This window comes from Apium graveolens, unplaced genomic scaffold (assembly GCF_009905375.1).
Source record: "Apium graveolens cultivar Ventura unplaced genomic scaffold, ASM990537v1 ctg935, whole genome shotgun sequence".
NCBI classification, from domain to species: domain Eukaryota; kingdom Viridiplantae; phylum Streptophyta; class Magnoliopsida; order Apiales; family Apiaceae; genus Apium; species Apium graveolens.
The window spans coordinates 74,431-91,398 of NW_027421869.1; the positions used below are offsets into that span (position 1 = coordinate 74,431).

Here is a 16,968-nt window from a genome sequence, read left to right on the forward strand (position 1 = left end):
AGCATGTTTTTTCCTATCTGCGAGGAGAATATTCTATCCATCGTCTGCTAAAAAGTAGCGCCCGCGTTGATTAACCCGAAGGACATTACTTTGTAACCAAAGACCCCCCTGTGAGTGATGAAAGCGGTTTGTTGCCAGTCATGGGAATCCATTTTAATTTGATTATATCCCAAAAAGGCGTCCATAAAGGACAGGAGTTCATTTCCCGCTGTGGCGTCGATGAGTTGGTCGATGTTGGGCAAAGGGTAAAAATCTTTGGGGCATGCCCTATTCACATCTGAATAATCAATGCACATTCTTCACTTCCCATTGCTCTTCTTAACCAGAACCACGTTTGATATCCATGTGGGGAATTGCACGGGCTCGATGAAGCCGGCGTCGAGGAGTCTGTCGACCTCTTGGTCGATGGCTGCTCTTTTCTCGGCCGAGAATATGCGTTGTTTCTGTCGCACATGCCTGGTGTCCCTACTGATGTGCAGCGAATGTCGAGCAATGGTCTCTGGGATGCCAGGCATGTCCATTGGGGCCCAAGCAAAAATATCGGAGAATTCCCGGATGAGGTTCGTGATTTCTTTTTTGAGATCCGATGAGAGATTCTTGCCAATTCTTGTTGTTTTATCGGGGTTTCCTTCAAATACTTCTATATCTTCTATTTCCTCGAGAGGGGAGCATGAATTGCTTGTGGGTGTGTCGATCAATTCTCTTGGGCCGATGTCAAGTACCTGATTGACTTCTAACTCTTCTTCTGTCTTTTTTCTTGGAGAAACTGTGGTTAGGTAGCATTGTCTTGCTGTTACCTGATCACCAATCATTTCTCCCACGCTGAAATCTGTGGGAAATTTCATTTTTAAGTGGGAGATAGATGTTATAGCTCGGAGTGCGGTGATCGTTGTTCGTCCCAAAATGGCGTTGAAGCTTGAGGAAGCACTAATCACATGGAATTTGACCATTTTCCAAATCTGACAGGGTGGGGAACCGAAAAGTACTGGCATGTCGATGGTTCCTACCACGTGAACCTCATTGCTTGTAAACCCGTATAACGGGGTTCGGGAGTTCTCGAGTCTTCGATCTCCTATGTCCATTCGGGAAAAAGCGTGATGATATAACACGTCGACAGAGCTACCATTATCGACCAACATTTTCTTAACCGTGTTGTTTCCCACACGTGTTGTGATGACGAGAGCATCTTGATGGCCTTCGATGAGACCGGGACGATAATCATCATCAGAGAAAGAGATGACTGGGGAGGGATTCGCTCGAGGGCGTTTAGCTGCCGAGGGATTGACATTAAAGACTTCTCGAGCATAAATCTTGCGAGAGTTGTGGGAGAGACCTCTGGAGGCTACACCACCAAAAATAACGTCGATTACACGATCGTCTTCGCCTCGATGGTGACGTCTGGGTTCATCATCGTGCTGCACATATTGGACTAGTTGTCCTCGATAAATTTTTCCTTCGATGAGGTTGCTAAGCTGAAAACATTGCTCCGTTGTATGGCCAGTGTCTTCATGATATTCACAATATCTGGAGCTTGGGGGTCTTCTTGGTTTCATGGGTCTTGGAGGGCGATAATCCGGTTCTGTTTTTAACACCGCCAAAATTGTCGTTTTTTTGATGTTGAGTTTAGTGAACTCTTTTTCAGATCGATTATGGGATTGCCAATCTCTTTCCCTTCTATCCCTCGGGGGAAGGTCCGAAGTGCGTGGCGGGGGAGACCTACGGCGCTCTCGGTGCCTTTCCTTCGCGGGGGATCGTGAGCTGTAGCTTCAGCGTCGTTCATATTTTGATGACCTCCGTGGAGATTGTATACAGCTTACCGCTTCTTGAAGCATCATGCGATGTTCTATAATCTGGAACGCGGCCTGTAAGGTTTTCGGCCTTTTTTCAAAGATCTCTTCTAAAAGAAGGCCATGCCTAGACTTATCGATGTCGGCTGTCAGGAAATTGACAGCCATCTGTTCTATTAAGTCTGGAATTTCTGCTATCTCTTCTCTGAACCGGGTTAGGAAACTTCTGAGACTTTCGCCAAAGCGTTGGTGCATTGTCATCAAGGATGCTGTAACTTTGATTCCTTTGTAGTTGCTGGAAAATCGGGCCTGAAACTTGCTTTTTAGAGTTGTCCACGAGTCGATTGACCGAGGTGGCAAGTTGTTGTACCATCGGAGAGCCGTGCCTTGGAGGCAAGTGGAGAAGAACTGACACCTAGCGATCTCCGAGTGGCCGAAGAAAGCCATGCGACCATCAAATGTGTTTAGAAATGCTAACGGGTCCGAGGATCCGTCGAAATGATCGAGAGCAGGCATCTTCAACGTCCTGTCGATGCGCGCCTTCTCAAGCACTAATGATAGGGGGCTCTCAGAAACGGTTTGAAACCCTGCTTGATTTCTCATCAAGGTACGCATCTGGGCGATTTCCTCCTGCATTTTAGCGAACTCCTCGTGAGATATAGATTCTGTGGATTATGTCTGACGCGAGACATCGGCAGATGACACTGTCCTCTGTCGACGTTCGCGTGGTTGCGAATTTGTCGACTCTGCCGACGGTTCATATTCGTACTCAGCATCGTCCTCGTCATAAAATTCATCATCTTGTCCTTCATTTTGAACTGTGGTTTGCTGGAGCTCTCGACGGAGACGGTGAATCTCGCGTTTTCGCTCAAGTTTAGCCTGCAATCTCTGAGCTTCGTGTTCTAGAAACTCGAGTTCTTCATCTGAATCAAGTGAGTCTTCTGGATTTTATTGGTTTTGGGCTTTTAGCCTTTCTTTCTTTTCCAAATACAATCGCATGTCGCTCGAGAGGACTTTCTTTCCTTTAGATGTTTGAACTCTAAAACGCTGATCCAACACAGTTTTTCTTTTTCTGTCCCTTTGGATTGAGTCCTTCAAGCCCAGAAATTGATCTTCTGGAGGAGCCTCAGGTGGAGGGAACAAACACTTCGGCTTTAATGCCGGTTGTTTAGGAAGCTCGCGATCGCCGCGGGTCGAGGGGTCGGCGGCAACTTCTGCCGTCAACTCCTTTACCTGAGTCGGTCCGACGGTTCCCGGATCAAGCTCTTCTACAATCATCTTCTGGTTGGATCTTGTTAAAACAAAGTTCCTTCTAGCGCCAAATGATGTTCTAATAATATTATTATTATTAGACTATAGTTTTTAGGAGGTGATCTTCTTTGCTTAATGAGCCAACCCCTTCAAATGGGATTGTTGTCTTCTTTTTTTTTTTTTGTTAAATTAAGTATATATCAACAAATAACCAAGAAACAACAGGGATCTACCCTATGCTCTATGACAGACCATAGAGAGGGAGCTGTCTATAGCCAATCTCAGAAAAAGATTGGGGATAGAAAGCAAAGAAAACAAAAAACAATCCTACTACAATCTAGAGTAGTGAATAAAATCAGGTCTGCTAACTAAAACATTAGAGAACCAGTCCGAACCGTCAAGCCTTGCAACAAAATCCTTCTTAATGCCTTCCATCAGCTTCCTAGGACCAAATAGCCCCATTCCATGAGCTCTTGCATTACGCTCACGCCAAATGTGGTAACAAAATATTTGAACAATACAAAGGACCAAGATGCTCTTAGAAGTATCCCTAAGCTGAATAATAAAGCTGATAAAGCTGTTCCAGGAATCCCCAAGAATGTCTATACCAAAAGGAAGCAAGAGATGTCGAAATATCCAATTACTGTAAGTGCAATGCAGGAAGATGTGAGATTCAGTTTCTCGGCCACATATACACAGGAAACATTGCTGAGTATCTGCTAAACCAAATCGGTGAAGTCTAGATAAGGTATGGAGTCTTCCATGGCAAGCAATCCACTGAAGATGCGCATACCTGTTAACTCGAAGTCTATGCCAAATGCCCTGAGACCAACTAACCTTCTCTGCTCTAAAGCGAATAACATCCCATATCTGCCAAGTTTTAGTTTTCCTAGCATCAATACCGTTCCATAACAGCAAATCAGGTTCTGCATGCAGAGTTGGGAAGTCAAAATTTGCCAGCCAGTTGTCTTTTATTTATACTAAGTCCCAAATGGGCTTTTTCCTTACAAATTGGGCCTTCTTGGGCTTTACATAATGTATTACAACTATTCTAACTATAATTCCTTTGGGCCGCCTTGTCTTGGTCCAACAGTTTCTGATTAGCAATTTAGCACAGCAGAGAAAGCTCAAAGGTTTCTCCGTAAATGTCGAACCCCCACCCCAGTAAATGTAAAGGGTTCAATCCTGTAAATTTAAGGGTTCAAATCTTGTAAACAAAGCGTAGCGGAGGTTTGTATCACAACCCGGTGCAATTGAACCCCACTCATAGTTTATATAGTAATTTTTTTATGGAAAAAGGGAAAAATTCAAATTTGACTCCACTAAAGTTCATCAATTTGATCCCTTCAAATTGTGCTGATAATTATTTTGTTCATCAATTTCATAAGCTTTTGTTAAAGTTCAGGACTCTGACACTAAAAGGTTTTGTTGAAACTCTCATAATTCTAGTATAAGGCGATTAATCTTATATTAAAATTGTAGCTCTTGTAATTATAGTAAGATTAGCAGCCCAAGTTTGGTTTATAATGCCGGACCCAAAATCTTGTTATATGATTAATAATTGAATTATTTTGGGAAAGATGTAAAGCTTTTGTATCCCTGATTTACTTTACAATTAAAGTTTGATTGATTTCTATATAATAGATGAAGGTGAAGGTAGTACTGATTGAATAAACTTGTGATTCTAATATGATCATCAATCTTGATATTAGCCAATGTGTATATTATTTATGAGCCAATGAGTACGTCATTTTTCATTTTTGTAGTTTAAAATGTTAAAAGAGTTAAATTTCTACTACACAACCCCATCTTCTCTCTATCCTGCTGCTCTTTCCAATGAGAGTCGACCTCCATTTTCAGATCTAAGATTTTAATTACCCATTCTCTTCTCCATTTCGCATATTTGCAATTCCCTTTCCTCGTTTAATTATTTTCACTATTTCATCTTCTCTTTAATTTTATTGTTTTTTCAAAATTTCGAATAAATATCTTTTATGGGTGTGATCTAATCCTTTTTGGGTGAGATCTTTCTTATACCTTATCAATGTTGTCCCAAATCTTTTTGGGTGTGAGTATATTTTGTTTAAAATATTTGTGTCTATTGGTGTTGGTTCCGCTGAAAAGGATTTATATGGTCTTTTTGGCAGATCTGGATTTCTTGCATCGAAACTGAGACGGCGGTGAATATCACAAGTGCTTACTTTTCACAACAAAAGATTATCGATAATTTGGGGGCATTTATTCCTCCGTTTGATAAAAAGTTTAACTTAGGCATTAACAACACAAGGTACAATCAAGTAAGGGTTATCAACTTAAGGGTATCAATCAAACACAAACACTATTAATGCTATTAATGCAAGGTTATCAGTGAAAAGTAAGTATCAACAAGATAAGGTTTTCAACGAAAATGCAAGTGTTATCAATGGGTTACGTCTTTGGTTACAATAAGAGGTTATAAGTTTTCAGAAGATATCAGGTTAAACAAAGGTGTAACATTAACGGGGATCACATTGCCATTTAAACCATCCTTCTTTATCAAAATCACAATCTTTATCATTATAAGAGGTGCAGAGTTACTTACCTCTTTCCCTTTTTATCTGAATCAGATTACTGCCACTTAGAATTGTATTTCCTTTTCTACTTCGCTCTTCCTTGTTTTCCAAATTTACAATCAACAACAAAACCTAATTATGGATCATAATAAAATGACGTTCCCATGAACGTCTAAACTTTCTACCCTTTCGCGTTAATTAACAAAATTATTAGAATATGCATTCACTTTATAATCACATTGTCATATATACACATAATCACATTCGTTACTTACATAGACTTATACCTTTATTTATCTTTGTCATATATACACATAATCACATTTGTTACTTATACTTAAACCTTTATTTATCTTATACCGACTCACAACACATTTCAAGTTATCATATATATCTGAACGCTTCAACTCATAACCATACACAAAAGCCAATTGTCTCCCACTTAATCTCATATTATACTTATATACTATTTATGATCCTGCCGAAATTTTGGCTTGACCCATTCGTAAATATACAATCAAATCAATTAGTAACCCCATAATTTATTAACATCTCCGTAATTAACTCATTTATCAACATTAACCAATATCTCTAAAATCCAACAATTAATTACAATCGAACGGAAAAATACTAATAACGATTATTTCTCACACCAAATCTAAAAACATCAATTCATACTCGAATAAAAATCTAAAATCTTGCAATTCCGACATGCAACTCAATTTATTACTACCACAAACATATACAATTATATACACGAATATATATACCAAAAATTCGATCCCAAGTTCATGAAACTCAACTTAAACAAATCTGAAAATTTAAAACACACATGCAATTCGAATTTTACCATAAAACGAGTAAATATAAGTTTATTTCATACTCAGGAACGCATCATCGTCCCCGCCGACCCATTCATGGGTCTCCAATCACGGGTTGGTCGAGTAAATAACACCAACAAACAAAATTCATAATTGTTATCAGGATTTGAGTATTAAACTCTAATTTAAAATCAAAACTCGAAGTGGGTTTCAAAGAATTTGAGCAAGACACGCAAGGATACATACATGCAACACACACATAGGGTATAAGAATCAATTGGGAGTAAGAATCCGGCCTCAAAACCGAAATTGGACGAAAAATCGAAACTACCAGGAAGAGAGAGAGAGAGAGAGAGAGAGACAATACCGAGAGAGAGAGAGAGAAGAAGAGAGTTCGAGAGAGAGAGACTACAGCAGAGAAAAGAAATGAGGAGGGAGTATATGTGTTGAGGATTGGCAGGGGCATTTATGTCCTTTGCCATTTCCAAATTTCTGATTTTCCTTTTAATGCTAAATGCTGAAAACGGATGAAATAAATATTAGAATCCGAAATAAAAGTGAAATAAATCTGAAACCTGTTTTTAAAATAGAGATCACGAAATTAGCTTTCCAATCATATTTTTAAAATAATTTTCGAGCAGACGGTTTATTTTCTGCGAATTTTGCAAGTTAACGCACAAAATGGAAACAATCCTTTTAAAAATCATTTTAAAATATCAAAACCTTAAAATAATTCCAACCTTTATTTTTAAAAAGTCTTTAGGACTATTCCATAGATAATAAAATAAATTTTATACTTTAAACGTACTCTGATGATTTTAGAAAAATATTTAGAGGTCAAATAACATATATTCACGTATCTCAATCAATCAAATCTCATATCAGCAAATTTTCTCAACTAAACTTTAATTATAATTCAAATAATAATACAGCTTCACACCCTCCTAATCAAATAATCATATGGACACATAAAACTCTTTTACATCACCTATTTGTAACATACTCAACTTAATTCTTTTCTCAATCATATTATCAATTCCATTTTTCATTGAATCAACATTTATGGGTCGCGTCCTAACTGACGGCCCGACTGACACTTCAACTCGATTGTTGAATCACATTTCATATCTTTAAGTTTTGTACTAACTCATGAAACTGAAACAACATATTTTTAAATATTCCTTCTCTAATTCACATAAGTTGGACATAATCCATATTATTTATATTTTATTCACATAATATAATTCATGAAAATCTCATTCGTTACAGCCATTTTATGTATATAATTAGCGATGAATGGTATTTGTTTATAAAATATGTTCATCAATTTGTCAGGTAATTTTTTTATATATTAATTGTAATCAGGTTTGTTTATCATTTTTTATCACATTCAATATTTGTATTCATATTTTTATTAAACCGGATGTTTATTGTCTTATTTGTAATAGTGTTCTGCCAGTCTTCGACTAAAATGTCTTCTTGATCCCAACATATTATCATATATTAATAATAATGATCTATGCTCTGAAAAAAAGTTATCCTTATCTGAACCGTAATTAAGTTCATATTTGAGTGTAGTCATTTTGTTATCTATGTTTTGAATGATGATTTCATTCACATGACGTTTCAAGTACTTTTTGATTAATATTATTTTCTTTTTCTTACACTACGCCGTAAGTGGGCTACTGTAATACAAGTGTTACAAGGAGCGTTACATTAGCTAATAAATTTGTGTCCTATTGTAACACTGTTTAATTAGTGTTACAATAGATATAAAACTAGTGTTACAAAAAAATGTCGGTGTTGCACAACATGTAACACCAGCACTTGGTGTTACAATAGTTACTTTTTTAATTTATAAAAATATTAAAATAAAAAATATCATAAATTAGTATTAAAATTATATTCTGGTTTATTAGTGAATGAAAAAGTAATATATTAGTATAATAAAATTTATAAAAATAAATTACACATAAATGTAAAAGATTCTTTATTTGTTTTTATTTAAAATATATAATATTTAATAATTAAAATTAGAAAGTAAAATATAAAAAATAAAAAAATGAAATATGAATTGGTAGATGAATTATTGGCGGCCATCTTTCCCCCCAAAATGAATTATTATACTCACAAAGCTCACCTTAGACAAACATACTCTCTAATCCGACTCTCCCATCTCTCTCTCTCTCTCTCTCTCTCTCTCTCCACCGACCACCGCACTCCGCCTCTCTGCAACCTCACTGCACCGTCTCTACAACCTTATTGTATGTTAAAGAGGTCAATTAATTAATTAGTTGGGCTTGTTTTTGAAATAAGGGATTTGATTTTGAGTTTAAATTAGGGGTTTCTTCAATTTTGAGTTCAATTAGGGCTTTTATTTACTTAAACTTCAACTAATCGCTCTTTATTTTTATTTGCAAGGCTTTTTCAGATCTTTGATTTTGCAGTGTGATTGTGGAAGCATTGAAGGTGGATAGTCTCTAGAAGCCTTGTTCGTCGTTGAAACCCATCCTCCGTTGAGTGGTATTAATTCTTGTTATACTGCTTTCAAACCATCTATTTCTATTCAAAATGAAAGGAAGGAGACATTTTTTTGTCTTTTTATTAAAGGAATTTAAATCAAATGGATGGTGAGGAGAAGAGGGATTATTATGAGTTTGGAGTTGTCGGTGTTATAGATAGAGTGGTGGATTTATTAGAGATGTTGTTATGCATCCCGAGACTTGGTTGGATTTTCCTTTGCCTGATATTGATGATGAGGAAGGTGATTTCTGTAATATTGGTCTGTGTTTGCTTTGTTTTACTGCGTTAAATGAATGTTTACTACGGTTGATTAAGCTAATTAGATTGAGTGATCGAGTTTATTCAAGATTTTGCTTACTCTTTTAAGTCAAAGGAAATGATTAGTTAAGCTAATTTGAGTTGTGTTAATTACATTTTTGTAGAATTTGAGGTTAAAAATTATGGTCTTGCTATGTTACATGTTGATATTATAATATGAGAATTTAATTTATATGATACAACTATTGTATAGAAAAATTGCACGCCCTATACATTTGAGTTCAACATTCTTGGAATGTATGCTTTGAAATGGATAGGTAAATGCTGAATCTTCATTCCCTACAAGGCAGCACTGTATTTTTAGACTAGATAATATTTTATAATACAACAATGTACTATTTGATCGTTGTCTAAACTGATTGATTGTCGATCCTACAGAGTCCGACTCCAGGCCTCTGCCCAATAATTATGCTCCTGCTCAAGCATACAATCTCGTGTTACTGACCAATATCAATATTTAATGATTACCCAGGTTAGTTAAGCTACGCAGTTATAGTTTACGTAATCTGAACATATAAATATAGCATTCTTCAAATATATTGCATCTATGCAGGGACCTCTGGATGCACTTAATAACCAAAAAGGAATCCAGGCTTTTAAAATATACATCTGGTATTGACTTTTGGTCGAAATATGCTTATACTTGCTACACAAACTTGCAAATCTTTATTTTTTTGGATAAATGTATTGATTATGTAAAAGATAAACCTACAGATGCTGCATATAAGATCATCTGTTTAGTATTTTTGTCATGGAAGTGTTATGTTTAATCAATTATTATTATTTTATTTATTTTTTTGGTTATGCAACATCTAGGCTTGATTGTATTCTCTCACTCTCCGACTCATTTGTCAGGAGTTGGGTTGACAGAGTACATAATAGATAATAAATATAGGTTTGCTGGAAACTTTGGAGAAATTGAAGAGAAAGCAGTCCGTTTAGTGGAATGAGTATCCCATTTTCAAAATTAAATATACCTTTTAAAATGATGATAACCTGATAGTATGGAATCCAGGCTTGAATATCCTAGCATTGATGACAATGATCTACTTTCTGGGGTTGGAGCATGAATGTATCCTTCAAGGTGCGTTACTCTTCTTGTTATAATTTCTATCTCACATTCGTTTATTTGTTCAATGCATTAGATAATTATGAACCTTTTCAGGGGTGCTACATGGGCTGTTTGGCAACGGAGACAGCTGTTTCTAGCTACACCAACTACGATAGAGTAAGTAGTACTTTAAAAAGATCTTACTCATGTATTACTATATATACTTGTATGAGCAGAGTAGAGCTGAAAGTCCGATACTTGTATGAGCCAAACTTTAGCAAATGAAAGTTTGGTTTGTGCTGTATTGTGAAGTGTGTACTGCTCGACTATGAGATACCATTGTTCACTAATTTGGCTTCTTTTATACTGTTGAGATAAAAAGAAAGTCCTATACATGTTTTAATTTAGAGATTTATTAGAAGTTTCTCTTTTTGAGCAGGTTTTCTAGAACAAACCGAGCAGAACCAGAAGCACTGCTGTAATAAATGTTGAAAGCAAGAGAGAGTATGGATCTGGAAGAAGCCCTGGACAGAAGCAACATAAAAAAAACTTGGATGGAAGATATTTGTATAGGTGGAAAGGAAGTCAAATGCAGCAAAAAAATATAGACGTAGCAAGGCTTTTCTTTTTCTTCTTGTTTTCTTTAAATCATAGAAAACTTATGTAAAACATCTGAATGTATAATTTTACTTGCTACATTGTTCTTAGTTATGTTCAAGTAATTTTACTTGCTTTTCTTAAAAATATATAAAATTGCAATGAAATCGAAAGCTAGGCCATTGAGAATAAGATTTAAAAATAATAATATATAAAATTAATATACCCCATTAGTCGTGGACCCCATTTATGCAATCTTGATCAAGATATTGTATCACTCATTTTGTGATACATTTGGGCCTGTTAGTGTTACAGTAGGTTCGTATTGTAACGTTTTCCCCTCTGTTACAATAGATCAGTGAAGTGTTACATTAGGGTGTCTATTGTAATGCTCGTATACGTAACGCCCCCTGGTGTTACAGTAGACCTATTGTAACGCTTTTGGGGCCTATTGTAACACCATTTAGGCATTACAATAGCCCACTTATGGCGTAGTGCTATTTTTATTCTTCAGAGTTAACTCTAACCAGTTAACACATATATCAAAAGATCAATATTTATATTTTTTGACAAACAAAAAATAATTTTCATTAATTTAAATATTACAAAGCCGTGACAAATCCGCAACTGTTATATTTTAATATAGTAAGATCATAATTTCATTGTCCTCCCCGAGTTACCTCAGGTTGGGCTAACATTAAAACTACTATAAAAAATATAGAATACTAGATTATGCAACAGTGCTAATCCCATGATTCCATCGAAGAAAAATAGAATTCTAAATCATACAAATGTTCTAAAAATAAAAACACAAAATTGTGTGATACATTGCAGTTGTAATAAACATATAATTAGATATTTAATTATTAATTTAATAGCATAATATTATTCTTCATAGGAATATTATAAAAACATACGTTGATACTAGTTTAAATTGGTTTGACTGTGTAATTAAAATAGTTACTTTCAAAAAAAAATTATGAATTTAGTAAGTCATGTATTTTTATTTAGAAAAATAAAATTTTAAAAATAATTATTTTTAGTAGCCGATAAAAATAATTTGAGACGTGTGCAGAAAAGTCAAAGGACAAATATATAAAAATAGAGGAAGTATAGAATTGGGGAACATTAAAAAAATGTATATAAACCAGACAGAGAAAGGTATCACATGAAAATATTTGAATTGTTTTTGAAATATTAGGTATATCTTAAAAAAAATAATGTTGGTAATCATACATAAAATAATTACTTACTCTATCTTAATGTACAAAGAGGTACAAAATTCTCAAGTTATTTGTAAAAGTTTTTTTGTGACAGAAGGATTGAATGCATTATAAATAAAAAAAATGGAGGAACGGACCTCAACTCAAACTCAAGAGATATGCCTCACGAGTAAAAAAATTGTATCCCAACTAAAAACCTTTAACATCATAAATCATTTAATCATAATTCTAGACCCTAAATTTTCCTACTTTCCCATAATAGAGAACATAGAAGACGGCATTTAACGAGTTGGAAACAAGCCTTTGCCAACTCAAGTGGATGTTTACATTCACCTAAATGATATCTACAATTTCTCTCCCCATAATAGGCACCCTGATATAATAGAATCGTATTAGTGTTATTAATGTCCCCATAAGGATAATTATGTAATTCCAAGTTCCAGTCTGACTAATAGTGCTTGACAATTTCCCTCTCGTTAATTTCATAATATATTTGCACGAATAGGCATCCAAAGTTTGCTAAGATGGTATGTAAGTTGCTTCTATCTATTTATAGATTGAAGTAAGCCTCAAGGAGATGGAATATTCGTTTTGATATACAGTCAAAGAGTTTGGCTTTATTCAAAATGAAGATGAACCATGTGTTTACAAGAAGGTTATTGGGAGTCATGTGACATTCCTAGTATTATATGTAGATGACATGTAACAAATAGGGAATGACATACATTCTCTACAGGCTTTTAAGACTTGGTTGAAAAATAGTTTCTCGATGAAAGATTTAGGCAATGCTACATATATAGTAGGGATCAAGATCTATAAAGATGGATTGATGAGATTAATCGACCTAGGAAGAGTACATACATTGATAAAGTATTGCATCATTTTAGCATGCGGGAGACAAAGAAAGGATACATTTCGATGTCTCATGGGATAGTGATCTCAAAGGATAATTGCCCCTAAATCATTAGATGATAAGGGCCGTTTGAGAAAGTTCTATATGCTTCAGCAATTGGATCTATAATATGTGCAATGATATGTATCTATCTTCATATTTCATATGCTTTGAGCATGACAAGCAGATACCAGTCTAATCCAAGTGAGGGTCACTGGATAGTTGTTAAGAATATTCTTAAGTACTTAAAGAGGACTGAGATTTATTTTTGATGTATGGAAAAGATAGGGAACTGGTTGTAAAGGGTCACACTGATGCTAGTTTCTGAGCCTAATTTTTTGGACAGACAAGGATGATTATGTTTCTATGTCTGGTTTATGTTTTGTCTAAATATAAGTGATGTTAGCTGAAATATTTCACAGCAAGAACATTGATGATTCAGTAATAGAAGCTGAATATATTGATGCTTTCGAAATAGCCTAGGAGTCTGTTTGGGCATGTGCTTAGGACATAACGCCTTATTAATGAGATTAATGATCAAAGAGATATATATGTAAAGGACATAGTAATGATAATGTTGCAGACCCACTTACTACGGATTTATCGTAACGGAAGCACGATGGTCATACTAGTTCCATGAGTATATGATACATGGGTGATTGGCTCTAGTGCAAGTGGGAGATTGTTAGTGTTTGTCCCCTAGAGACAACACTATAATATTTTAGTTTAAGATATTTGGATTATTAATATTTATGTTCTATCGATTATTCCCTCTATAATTTATTATATATTAATTTAATGTGATATAAATGTAAGATTAATAAATATCCTTGGAAAATGATATGAATTTATATCTCTAAGTACGTGACTTAGAAATGAGATTATGAGAATAATATCAATATTTCTAAAGGGTCCCTAGTCGAATATTATTTTTAAGGGACAATAATAATGCATTAAGATCGGTGTGTTTGTTGACTGATAATCACATCTCATTGATCAAAGGTATAGTGTACTAAAGTAAAAAACATAGGTACATGTAAAGTTACATGGTGCAGGATAGACCCAATGTGAAATTCTACATGTCTGTTATGTCATAAGTAATTCTCACTGTGATAATGATGTAATGGTCCCTAGACTTGAAATCATTATATTTTTATACGAGAAGTAATGTACTATGATTATATTAAAAATTACCTTTGAACGGGTAATGATAAAAGTGTATTTCGGGTATATTATGAATCATATGAGAAATTTGAATGATCTAGAAAGGATTTAACCCTCCTAATTTTTAGAGTGATATTACTGGCCTCTTGTGTGAGCTAGACTATGAAATGTGTGGCCGCACTCAAATATTGATTTGAATTGATAATCTACTCATTTATCAAGAAAATGTGGATTAAGCTATGATGAGGATGACACATTACATGCCTCTAGTTTAATCTATAATATGTGGTTAAAGAGATTAGTTTACATTGTACATTATTCATGAAAGGTTTAATCGATCACCGATTTAATTATTATTTGGGTAACAATGATGTATTACTAGATGTTGCTCATTGTTTACGATTTAAAATTAGATTTAAAATTCGTTGCCAACATAATAATAATCTGTAGGGTCACACACAAATAATGCTTGAAGGATTATTTAATTTAAATTGGATTTAAATTAAATTAAAGTAATTTGAATTATTTATAATATTAATTAAGTTTGACTTAATTAATTAATTAAATAATGATATTCTAATTTACTAATATTAATTATGAAATTTATTTGTTAAATAATTAAGTGAGACTTAATTATATTTAGCAAAAAAAAGTGAGACTTAATTATAATACAAATATAAATTTCGAATTAATAATAAATCCTAATTAGTTAAGAGTTATAATTCATTTTTCTACCCATTATATAATATCTTTTGTGTGGTTGATTTTGTATGCAAGACTTTTACTAAAATTCTAGCCACCAAGAGAGAAGATGGGGGGCGAGAGAGAGAGAAAGAGTAAGAAGAAATGATTTTGTGCTAGTACACATCCGATCCTTGAGTTCAAACATTCATGTGGATACCAACAGAGCGTAGATCGCTGGAGTGGGATGCGTGGTGATTGAACAAGTTTTGGATCTTTATTAGTCAACCAATTTTTAAAGCTTCTTAATATAAACAATCTGATTTACGAATTAAATATATGTTTTTCACATGGATCTTATGGTGGGTTTCGATAATTCTGGTTTTTCACATTTTTAATTACAGTTTCCGTTGCGTTTTATACCTCGAAACCCTTCAATGACATCAGAGCTACTTGCGAAAAGTATTTAATTTATTTATGTGTTTACTGGTTTTACGATAAAAGCATGTATACAATCTTCCATGACTGTTATGTATGCGGTTTTGTATGTTTTGTATGTTGTTATTTTATATATACGTATGTATGTATAGGTTTTAAATATATGATATTCATAAGAGTTGTATAATCATATGATGATTATATAATCTGTACATATATTGATATATACATGATTTTTTTGTTCTTATTATAATATGTAAGGCGTTTGACGTCATTTAGACCCTGTAATAATGTTCAGATTTAATTTTGAATTTTCTGAATTTCGCCATATTCAATTTTTATGATTAGATCATGATGGGTATGTTATGTTAAGATCATATTATGTGGTAATTGAGCATGGTGGATGGTTATGGCTTATGACCTTAGGTTAATGGTTTTGGATTTCTAAATACGGCTTGCATGTTGTTTGATTTTATAATTATTATATTTCGAATGTAACTCGAGTTTTCCTTGTAAGGTCATTAGGTTAATTTTTATATTTCATTCTTTTAATGTACATGAAGTCATGAAGATTTAAATATCAAGGAAGGATAATTTCACATGGAGGCCATCCAAGGAAGTAATACAAGGGAGAGACAACTAAAGAAAGAAGACATGTAATAGTCAGCTTGTATTTATTTTCCACCTTAGATTGACCTAGATCTTTGTCATTAGCTTGATGAAGATCAAATAGGATGAAGCCATAACCAACCACGTTTACTTTATTGCATTTTACATATATATGCTCATATGATGAATGCATGTGTAGAGTAGTTTAATGATGCATGCTTAATTAGATTAAGATTGTATGTATTAAATACGACAACCATGTCATGCTTGCCAACCAAACTAAAATCTGTAACGATTCAAGATCTTAAAATGAACAAACGATTATGAGATTCTCGTGTTTATGAAACATGGAATAAAATACTAATCTTCTTTATTTCTAACATGGGATGATTTTGTCAAAAGCGGGTTCATTGAACTTGTAAGGTTGTGGGTTTTAAGTGAGATCGTTGTGACTCCCTCACTACCTGAAAATCAAACCATTGACGAATATTGATTTGAAGTATTTTATTCAAGAAAAAATTAGAAATCTCTTTATGATGGGATCATGATCATTTTAAAATTAACAAAATCCTAAAGTTAATATTAAGTCGATCAGATGCCTTCCAATGAGTCCAATGCGTTTAACCCCTAGATCGATAAGGAGTGAGTCCACCAAAGTGAAGTACTCTCATCTATCGTGGGAGATGTGTTGAAGTATATTGATACTTTTTGAGTATTGGGTTTAACTTAAATAAGTTACCGTAATTGGATTGTGAACTTAGAGGCATAGAGTTTGGCGAGATTTATTAGATAAGTATGAACACATGTTGTTCCCCCAAGCTATTCAAGAGTTATATAGTTGCTATAATTGACAAAACTAAATAATCATAGTTTGGGAGCAAAGCCAAAGATGACTTAAGGCTGGTGAAATATGGATCTTGGCTCACTAGAAAGGATATAGAAGATATTTTTTCCGAATTAATAATTAGGGCTATTAATTTGATAAAAATAGTAGGGGGATAAATATTGTGAATATATATGAATAATCACTTGAACATAATTTAATGATCATCTGTAGACTA

At 34.1% G+C, this 16,968-nt stretch overlaps 2 protein-coding genes and 2 long non-coding RNA genes across 4 annotated transcripts; 2 read left to right on the forward strand and 2 right to left on the reverse strand.

Moving 5' to 3' along the window:
* Positions 1–299: 299 nt before the first annotated feature.
* On the reverse strand, positions 300–2,423 carry LOC141705725 (uncharacterized). The gene is made up of 2 exons (XM_074508614.1): positions 1,818–2,423; positions 300–1,739 (listed from the first exon to the last, which is right to left on the reverse strand). Exons 1-2 carry the CDS (start codon positions 2,421–2,423, stop codon positions 300–302), a joined length of 2,046 nt encoding a protein of 681 aa, XP_074364715.1.
* A 945-nt stretch (positions 2,424–3,368) lies between these two features.
* Positions 3,369–6,042, reverse strand: LOC141705726 (uncharacterized). The gene is made up of 3 exons (XM_074508615.1): positions 5,959–6,042; positions 5,620–5,722; positions 3,369–3,964 (listed from the first exon to the last, which is right to left on the reverse strand). The coding sequence occupies exons 1-3, from the start codon at positions 6,040–6,042 to the stop codon at positions 3,369–3,371; spliced, it is 783 nt and encodes a 260-aa protein (XP_074364716.1).
* Positions 6,043–8,539: 2,497 nt separating this feature from the next.
* On the forward strand, positions 8,540–9,904 carry LOC141705724 (uncharacterized). Its single transcript, XR_012568461.1, has 4 exons — positions 8,540–8,675; positions 8,833–9,175; positions 9,631–9,724; positions 9,806–9,904. It is a non-coding gene; the product is annotated as an uncharacterized LOC141705724 (long non-coding RNA).
* Positions 9,905–10,075: 171 nt separating this feature from the next.
* On the forward strand, positions 10,076–10,894 carry LOC141705727 (uncharacterized). The gene is made up of 3 exons (XR_012568462.1): positions 10,076–10,336; positions 10,418–10,480; positions 10,743–10,894. It is a non-coding gene; the product is annotated as an uncharacterized LOC141705727 (long non-coding RNA).
* Positions 10,895–16,968: the final 6,074 nt, after the last annotated feature.